The sequence below is a fragment of the Camponotus floridanus genome, unplaced genomic scaffold (assembly GCF_003227725.1).
Source record: "Camponotus floridanus strain SB8 unplaced genomic scaffold, Cflo_v7.5 scaffold7, whole genome shotgun sequence".
Lineage (NCBI taxonomy): Eukaryota > Metazoa > Arthropoda > Insecta > Hymenoptera > Formicidae > Camponotus > Camponotus floridanus.
Window position 1 is genome coordinate 1024326 of NW_020229838.1, and position 10719 is coordinate 1035044.

The 10719-nt window shown below is 29.3% G+C and overlaps 1 protein-coding gene across 1 annotated transcript; it reads left to right on the forward strand.

Annotated features, from left to right (window-relative positions):
• The first annotated feature begins 6601 nt into the window (after positions 1-6601).
• On the forward strand, positions 6602-8768 carry LOC112639499. The gene is made up of 3 exons (XM_025413681.1): positions 6602-6696; positions 7010-7509; positions 7725-8768. The coding sequence occupies exons 1-3, from the start codon at positions 6627-6629 to the stop codon at positions 8766-8768; spliced, it is 1614 nt and encodes a 537-aa protein (XP_025269466.1). The 5' UTR covers positions 6602-6626.
• The last annotated feature ends 1951 nt before the right edge of the window (positions 8769-10719 follow it).

Below are 10719 nucleotides of genomic sequence, written 5' to 3' on the forward strand. Positions count from 1 at the left end.
ACAAGGATAACATCGAAAATGATCCGAGAGAAAAGATGAGAGAGAAAGAGAGAGAGAGAGAGAGAGAGAGAGAGAGAGAGAGAGAGAAAGGAAGAAAGAGAGAAAGAGGGGAAGGAAGAGAGGGCAAAACGGGTCCTCTAAATTCCCGGCACTCGCTACCCGGCTGTTAGCAATCACCTGTTGATTTCCTTCAAAATCAAAATAATATCACAGTCTCGTGTCACATTTCCACGATGTTCCTCTGTCTCTCTCTAAATTGTTTTTCCAAGGAAACATAAATACCGCGGCAGCGGAAACCGCGATCGCAAGATAGTCTTCGTCATTATCATATTTTACGGAAAGATGTTTCCTGTTTTTTTTTTCTCGTAATTATTTTGTCTTTTATCGCGATATTTTTATAGTACAAGGAATTTATTTATCGATTAATCTTTTTGGAAATCATTATGCGGAAATCATGATAAAGTAATTTATATTAAATTTATATTTATTTTCATGCTCACAAAAATAAAAGAATTGTTCCAGAATTATTTCGCAACTGACAGCGAAAATTGATTGAATAAAATTACTTTTTTCCATAGTAATTTTATTCATAATATTTTATCTCTCATCGAAAGCACTGATTTCCGCAGCAAACTCGCTTTCGTAAACGTACTCAGGGGATTCCATTGTAAATATTAAGCGGAACCCCACTGGGGTTCGCAATATTTACAATGAAATCGTGACGGATGCAGTATGGGGGTGCGAGGGTGAGAAGGGGGAAAGCAGAGGAGGGGGAGGAAGGTGTTGCTCGGCAGGACACTCTCAGGCAGGTCCTGATTTATGAACGAAATCTCGAATAAACGCTCGTTTCCGCGCTCTGCTGGGCGTGAAATGGCTTTGGGCGAGTTCTCGCTGCAACTGAGGAAGGGAAAGGGGCATGCGCGACAGCCGAGCTGACTATGCGCGCAATTCCGGTCCCCGTGGACCGGAAATAGCGACTCATACCGATGACGTTCATAATTTCACCTGACAATCGTCTGAAAATTTTGCCGACATTTTTTGTTCTAATATGTTAAAACATTATATATAACAGCAAATTATATTATTTCTTTAGTAATACTAATAATATTTTGAAGAAGATTTTCGAGTAAGATTAAAAATTAAAAGAGAATACAAACTATCCCTCTTTATTTCTCTCTTTCTAATTAATCGCGATTATTAATATAATTAAAATGTTGCACAATTAATAAATATTAATACTTTTATAAACTTAAGAATTGCTGTGGCAAGTGTAATATAATTATTGGGAAAAATTATCCTCTAGTATATATACGATATTAAAGATAATATTGGTAAAATATTTTAATTACCGATATAATTGCAAGAAAATTAATAGCGTTCTTCATTTTAGGATCGGCATATTTACGCCTATGTTAAACAATATAATTCTTGTGACTGGTATAAAAGATTACGTATCGTTTGAATTTTGGCTTCGGCAATGAAACCGGAAGCTCGTTCCCCCGCCACAATCAACGACATTCACATTCTCTCAGGGCCATAGGCGCGGCCGATGACTCCGAAAACATCGGAATTAAAGGTTCACGCCGGCTTTCCAACTTGAAAACAAAAATCCGAAATTACGGTCGTGCGTGTTATTCCGAGAACAGGTGAACCTCTAATGATTTCCTGCCATTTTACTTTCGATTAGATAGCGCATTCTTCTTTATATGAATAGAGGAAAAATAAAATCGATGTATCATTCTGTGTGTGTGCGTGTTGTTTTTGGATTCTAGAATTTACTTTGAAATAACTTTGACTTAAAATAAATACGTCGGATATTTACTGTTCCTAATTTTGTTATATTGCTGTTTTAATAATATTATTTAAATTTTCTTTACAATTTTTTTGAAATTTAAGACAAAAGAGATCTCAAAGTGAATTTCTAAAACTAACATTCAAGAAAATTAGAAATTCACAGAATATAAAATAATATAAAATTTATAATAATTAAAAAATAATTTTAGATTTTTTTAGAGTTTAAAAATTTAAATACAAGTATATATTTAGTCTATAAATAAACAACAAATGATAAACAAATTGATAAATAATAATTCTGATAATTCTGGTAAATATCAATAAATTGATATTAATTTTTTTAAACATAGCATTAAATTGCTAAGAAATACAGGTATGTCAGCTTATTGTTAAAAAGATTATTATTAAAAGATCCATAATGCTGCCTGTCGGTTTTGTCTCAAATTTTTCTCCATACAAAATGCGCTTAAAAACTAATTTAGACACTTGTGTTACGCTTATTAGTTATTTAATAATTATTGATGAAATAATTATTGTGAGATGTGCTATTATTTTCGAAGAAAAAATGAATTTGTCATTTTATTCGCGTTCTGCCTTCCTTTTCTCCGAACGGCTGTTTTCAACATTATAGTCCATGCTTATGTAAAGATAGCAGCAAACCATTTACCAAGGCGAGAGGTCGAAGATCGCCTTATAAATTAAGCTTTTATTACAGTTGCCGCTGCAGACGGCAAAGTCTTTTATTCATTCGATAAGGATTCCCTTTCTGCATTCGATTTAACGAAAACGTTAGGAAGGAGGGGAAGAGGAAGAGAATGATGACTTACAGCAGAAAGAAGATCCAAACAGGGGTTCCAACGGAAGAAAAAAAAAGGGAAAGAAAGAGAGAGTGTGAGAAGGAAACCATTTTATCTTCTTCCCCATGATTTTTGCTAATTAACCTCGCCGCAGGCACCGCCTGATTTTTGTTGCACGAGGAAAGATTAGCTCGTTGCTCCCGAAAGATACCGGCAAGGCTCGTCGAGATAGCGCTCGTATTTTTTTGTCCTTATCTAACGGGATCGGCGTCTCATCGATTATTTATCGCGATTAATTCACTGAATCATCTCTATATATGGTTTATAAATATATATTTCATACTTCTAATTTTTTATTTTCCCTCTCTTTCTTTTAGAATTTTATTCGCTACGCCCAGACGCATCACAATGTAATTTTATAGACTAGGAATATAGAATCTTCGAATCTCATTTCGTTCAGGATTGGCGAACGAAAGTTACATCCCTGATCTACGCGTTTCCTCGTCTCGGCGAGAGTTGCACATGCCACATGTTTATAATTCGGATTTATCATTCCCCTCGATATCGGACGTAGACAGTCGTCGGGTCAGCTCCTCTTCTCTTCTCTTCCTCTGAGAGGAGGAGACGGCGTTATGTCTCGGCGACGCGAGTACGAGTACACGCAGCTGTGCGTACGCAAATTAATGGCGTATCTCTCTCGTACGGTTTATTTACAGCCCAATAATGCGGCACCGGTAATTAGTGGACGATGCGATAAGCACCGAAAAGGAAAAGAAGCAATGCGTTATAAATAACGCGCAATATAATGTATTTAAAAGAGTCTCCTAGGCAAAGATGCATACGACGGAAGTGCATTCACGTAATCTAGTTCTTTCGTTCCTTCGATGCGTTTATTTTCAGTACAATTAGTCGAATAAATTGTTTCCGAGAACGTGCGTTTTACAAACAAGTCCTCGTCGCACAGATAAAAAAGTATTATTAAAATGATTTTATAATTGTTTGTGAAAAAAATACATCGTAAATTATTATTATGACGTAATTAAATAGCAATGCTTGCTACGAATACATTAAAAAGTGACAAAAGTAAGTAAGAGCCGATGCATGATATAATAGAGGGTTAAAAAAATATATATTTTAACAAAATTGAATATTTTGGAATTACATTAATAAAATACATACATAAAAAAAGTTTTTCTCCTTGCACTCTAATCACCACGTCTTGGTTTTTATTTGACAATTTTATCACCTAATAATTGTTATTACTGTAAGGCTATTTTCATTTTTATTTTTGAATTTATTATATTTTACTATAGAAACTTGTACATGCGTGCTTGCAAGACTTACAATTAGTGCATTAATTTCTCGCGCTCCGATATAGAGATAAAGTCGATTTTATCGCTATTGTTCATTTAGATCTCATTGTCATTGTATTTTGCAGGTCGTAATCGCGTCGCTCTTGCTTCCGCGATCATCTTCTTTCGATTAGCGGCCGCATCAGGTGTGTCGGCCCGACCCGATGCGGTTTCTAGTCGCATCGGGATTTAATGACCGGTATAATTGACGTCACGGTGTACGGCACGGGTGTCTAAGTGCTCGGAACGACGATGGGGTGGGTTTTATCGCGACAGGAAAGAGGCGAGGGTGATTTTTCCCCGACAATTTCTCCCGAGGTTCAAAGGTTCGGCTCGATAATACAGCTAACATCTATATTTAAAGAGATAACAAACGCCTCATTTATTTATACGCGAAATAGCGTGTCTTGTACTCCCGCGTGTTATCGTATTTTCATTTACGAAAGGAAGAAAAGGACACTCAACGCCACTCGGTACAGACATGATCGATATGTAATCGTGTTTTATATAATATGACTACTAATAGTGTTTAAAAGAGAAATACATCACAATGTTGCGATTTATCATCCATCCTAAAGATACGAATCATATACAATAGAGAGAAAGCTTTCTGTTTTAAATAATTTATTTAATATCTGTGCGAATGTGTGGATAGCTTTAATATATATAATTTGTAATATTTTTTAATATAATATCTTTTGTGTGACTCAACTTTTATTACGTTAGATATTTTTACGCATATTTGTTAATGTATGGAAAATTTTATTTAATAATAAATAAATGTCTGGGGGAAAAGTATTTCATTATTTGTTCATTAAATATATTTTTTAATATATTTTGTTTAATCTGTATTAAATTTATGATTTAAGTTTGAGATACATACAAATATGCATGTTACTAGTCTAAAAGCCTCCTTAAACAATCTCGACAAAAATTAAAATAGAATTTTAAAAGATTTTTCTAAAAAAATATAAGCCAAGTATATATTTAAATGGTACAAATATAAATTTAAAAAATCTGTAAATACTGTTAAAAAATTAATTATATAAACGTATGGGATCAATACAATTAATAAAGTAGACATTAAAGCATATATGACGCATAAAATTATAAATGGAATTCTGTTTTAAACTTTATCGTAAATTATCATAGATTATCTAAAGAAGCCCTTTTAGAGGAATTATTTAAGCTACAATGTAACTTAAATTGGACTTTGAATTGTAACTTATCGATAACTGGTAAGTTGCTGTTAAGCTTATTAACATATCATTCAAGCGAGTGTGAGCACAGAAAGAAGACTGAGAGATGTCATGGCCCGCTTTTAGATGATCCCTGGAAGCGATACTTCCTCTGTGGACATTAAAAATGTGGACATGAATTACAAAACCAATCTCCACGAATGTTCTCAGAGGGTAACACATATGTTCCTCTGATAATATAAATAATATAAATAAAAATATAATAAATATAATAAATAATTTAATTAATAATAATTTATTATATAAAAATGTTAGTTCTCTCTTTTCACTCTATTATTTATTTATTTATTTATGTGTCTTCTTTTTCTTTTTCTCAACATCATTTATTTATTTATTTATTTATTTTTAGTTTGCTCTAAATCAATCTTTTAAAATGCAAAACTAAATATCATAAAATTTGACTTCGAAAAAGCGCGGTAACAATCGAATAAAGTCAAATCATTAGTATAACGAAAGGTTCCGTGATACATCAATCGTTTAATAATTAATTTAAAATAAAATATATATACCTCTATAATTTGAAATTCCGCGTGTATATGTAGTACGTAAAATATTTCGGCAGAGAATTATCAATAATATGATGTTTGGCCTTGGCGATATATATTTATTGAATCGTAATCATTTATTACTGCGAATAAAAATTGAAACATGGGATACATGAAAGGGGACAAAATACCCTCTGAGAGGGTAATATATTCATGAACATTGGCTTTGTAGTTCATGTCCACGTTTTCAATGTTCATAGAAAGAGTATCACTTTCACTTAAAAGCAAGCCATGACATCTCTCAGTCTTCTCTCTGGTGAGCAACTTTAATTTAATTCAATACAATTCTCATATAATAAATGAAAAAATTTTTTATCTATAAATAAAATCTGATATTGGCGAAATATATGTTTCGAAATAATAGATAAATATTTGCAGATAAATAATAGTATCTAATTTATAAATCTGATTCCCGAATTATAATTACAGAGCATCAGCATGAACGATTGTCGATGATTAAGTTTACCATGTTGTAGGAAATAGGTAATCTGAGATTTATAAGAAGGAAAACGTAAATAAAACATACATAAACCTTGTTAATATGATTGTAATGTATGTTACAAATCAACGTCTGTTTAAATATCATTCTCTTTTCTCGAATGTCAAATATGTAAATACATATTATATTGTCAAATTTTGATTTTAATAATTCGTTATATAGATGTTGTGAAAAACACTTGTCATATTGTAATTTTAATTTTACGTACATAATTAGAAACTATCTTGTTTTATTTGCTTTGTGAAAATTTATTTCTTTTTCTTAATAAATAAGTTTTTAAATAAAAGCATTGCAAAAGTTTATCTATTTTAGACATGTACAAAATTTAATTCAAACCAAGTGGAAAATAGATAATATTACTTTTTATATATCTTTATTAAATGGCAAAGACAAAAGAAAACATATGTTCATTAGACATGGAAAAAGACAATGATAATTCCATCAGTGCAGGTATATTCTTCTTTTAATTATTATATAAAGTATAATTTTAAAATAAATTTTATGTTTATCTAGAATTTATAATTATATACGATAATGTATTTATATGTATTTAATCACAAATTTATCATTAAATTTAATCAAACATTAAATTTAATTTGTAAATATGAAGATTTTTGTTGTATCATATTATAAAATTTTATATTATGACGGGATCTCTCTCTTATAACCAGCAAAAATGTTCATATATTAATACATTGAAATATACATACAGCGTTAATTATGCGAATAAAAAATTTTATTTAAAATATTTTTGATCATTTAGAGTTATCTAATCAAGAGGAAAGAGATAAACTGTTGGACGAGATCGCTATACTAAAAGCGCATGTCTCTCTGTTAGAAACCATGATTGAAACACCCAAATTCGGTCAATTGCAATTTGCAAAAATGTCATTGATGCATAGGAATGAAGTTGCAAGATTTCATGTACCGGACGTGCAAACGGAATTATGCGATGAACTTTATCGATTTGCGGGATTGCGATGTCGAGAATTCAATCGAAACTCGAGATACGTTTTTGAAATCACTGGCACCGAGCAAAACGGAAACGACACGAAGAACAATTTATATGCAATAGAAATAATGATAGACGAAAGCGGTTGCGGAAAATTAGGAAAGTGGGTGTTGCCTATGTCCGTCGATGTGCAAGAAATACTATCACAATATCCTATCGATAATTTAAATAATGTAAAACACTTTTTGAAAAGCTGCAAGCATCACGTTGATAGTTATCTTTGTCGTTTGAAGCAACTTAAAGAATTGCAGGTAATAAGAACTGTTAACATAGCAGAGATCAATTATTCTATTTATTAAATACTCATTTAATTCTTATTTGATATTTTTTAAATTTTTAAATTAATTTTTTAAAAATTTTATAACAATACCTTAAATATTATTTTTGTTATAATGACTATATCAGAATAGAAATGTTTCATGTTGTGCTTAATTATTGAGAAGTTATTTACAATTTCTTTTCTTAGGGTTTAATCTCAGATATTAAAAATATTCGCATATCTCACACTTTGGGCATTACTTTAATTGAATTGATAATATCAGGAATAAAATATGTTGATACTGATGAATTTTATAACGTTATGGTATATCTGTACTATAAATCTACTGCAGCAAGACCTTACAAATTATCCTCGGATACGGATAATGATGAAAGACAGTCGTCGATTCTAATTAAAAAATTGAACAAATATTTTAAACCTTTCTTGAAGAAAGATTTGAGCTTAGCTTTCCTGCAGATCTACGAATCGCAAACTATATTTGTATGGCAAAAAGTTATGGCAAACGATAATGAAGATATCACGGAAGTCTCCGATACATCAGATGACGGATTTTTAACGAAATTTCTATACCGAGGAGATAAGAAGAAAAGCAAAAATAAAGTACAAAATGAAGATTTTACTTTAGATGGAAATAAAACGGAAACTTCGCTTTACGTTGAAAAAGAGAAATATGAAGATATTGATGTCACAGATAATACAGCGAGAGATGATTCTTTGAGAAAAGATGGAAAAATTAAGTCACGTAAACGCAAAAGATTAGCGAAAACAGTAGCGAAGTCACGTGGCACGAAAAAATCACAGGCAGATTCAGAAAAGCTCAAAAAGAGAATATCTAGCACGAAAAAAGAAAATGATCAAAATAAAGCGGATATCGATTATCCTATTTCGAATGTTGCAAGTGGAATAAATTCTACTCTAGCGAGTACTGAAAACGTACAGATGGAAGATAATTATAATCGCAAGAATGGTTCGTTAAATAAAGCGACTAATAAAAACAAAGGAAACCGTAAAAGATCATTAAATGAATCAAATGATACAAATAATTCAGTAAACTTTCAAACAGTAAAGAAGAGGAAGCCTACTACTAATCAAGTTAAAGAGAAAAAGAAGTATATTTCAAAACTGAAGAATAATAAACGAGCCAAAGTAAAAACTAGTACTCCTTTTTCGAAAAAAGTACCCAAGTCCTATAGCTTTCACGAGATTTCTCCTATAAAGAAGGAAGACTAAAGATAACATTACTAAGAATTATTAAGAGTTACAAAAAATGATTAAAATTTTATTACATTAAAGGATATATATTTGTAGCTATAATTATGCATAAATTTGTATTAATATAATTTGGTAAGTGTGAGAAAATGTTTCATAATAAAAAATATATTTGAAAAATTATAGACTTTCTAATAAAATAAAAAATTATGTTTATAAAGAAATATTTCAATAATATTTTTAAATTTTATTGGCATTTTTTATTAATAAAATGGATTATAAAAATGGAAATAAAGTAAAGATAAAATAAAAATAAAATAAAGATTTAAAACTTAAAATATTTCAAATGTTCCTTCTTTTTTATATAAAATATAAATAATTCAAATGTTCAATAATTAGTGAATATTTTTATAGATTTTATAACAGCATTATACTTTGATATTTGATTTTGTTTTGATATTGATGCTCTATACATAATATAATGTACTAAATTATAAAGTAAAACATAATTATTAAATATTATTATTAGCAGGTTTTATGCAACTGCCAGCTGTTTTTTAATTTCTAAATTTCTAATCATTATACATTTCTAAATTTCTAATCACTCTGCATTCCTATCCGATATATTTTCTTCTTCGACCTCAGTGATTTGGCATGGAATGCTCCATATATATATATATATATATATATATATATATATATATGAGATATGTAAATAATATAAAATAAAAGGCGGAAAACTTTCACCTTAATAAGAGGTGTTTATTTATTTATTTATTTGTAAAGAAATATATATACTGTGAGATAAACACATTTTGGAGGACGTTACTGTTATATATTATTATATTAATTTAATTATTATATTATTATATTATATTAATTTATTATAATATTATATTAATTTAATATATTAATTTAAAACTATTATTACAATTATAATACTTCTAATTATGGATTAGACTATTTTCTAAACATGAACAATAGAAAGTAATATGCATTTTTTATCATGTCTATGATAAGAAATTATATAATATTCTACACGCGCTTATATTGTATTACAAGCTCAAGATATAAAAATAATACGTTCTGGTAATGTAAAGGAAAATTTTAAAACTTATCTTAAGAACATATATTTTCTTATTATAATAATGCAGATATTTTCTAATAGCTTAAGAACAACACATATGTAATCATTTATTAGCAATATTTTCATTATTGATATAATATTAGTAATCTGCAACGTTATAGAAAGTCCTCTTTTTTTAATTGACAAAATATAGTGGCCATAATTTTAGCCTGATCTATTTCAAATGACTCAAGTACAAAAAGAATGCCGCGTTCTAGTGATGTAGGAAAGAAAAAATTGTAAAACTTACGAAAGTTGATGAGAATATAATGATGATCTCATATCAGGTGTGTTCTGCGGGGGAGATTTTGCTGATATTGCTCAAACGACTATGGAATCCGTGAGCGACGGAAAGACAGACGCATTATACACAAATACATATAGCTGCGTCATCGGCTAGCGTATAATATCTCTTTTTATCAATTATTAATCTAAATTCTTCAGAAAATATCCAGGCAAAAATAAAATTTTTTTTCGTTAAGTTCTGAATAAATATAGCTTCATTATTATTATTAATATAACTATTAAAGTAATTATTATTAATATAACAATAATTAATATAACACAATAATTTATAACAATAATTAATATAACAATAATTTAAAATAATGAAAACAAATTTTTTCACAATTTTCTTATTTCCTATAATTTATAAAAAAATACACTAAATAAGATTATATTTGATTATATTTGTTTAAATTTTTATTTTTTGAAAAATCGACAGTGATTTATTTTCTTGATTACTTTTCAGTATTTCATTCAAATAATATGAAATGAAAAATAATATGAAATTAATAAATAAATTAATTAGATTCTATAATGTAACGATAAAATTTATAATTTAAA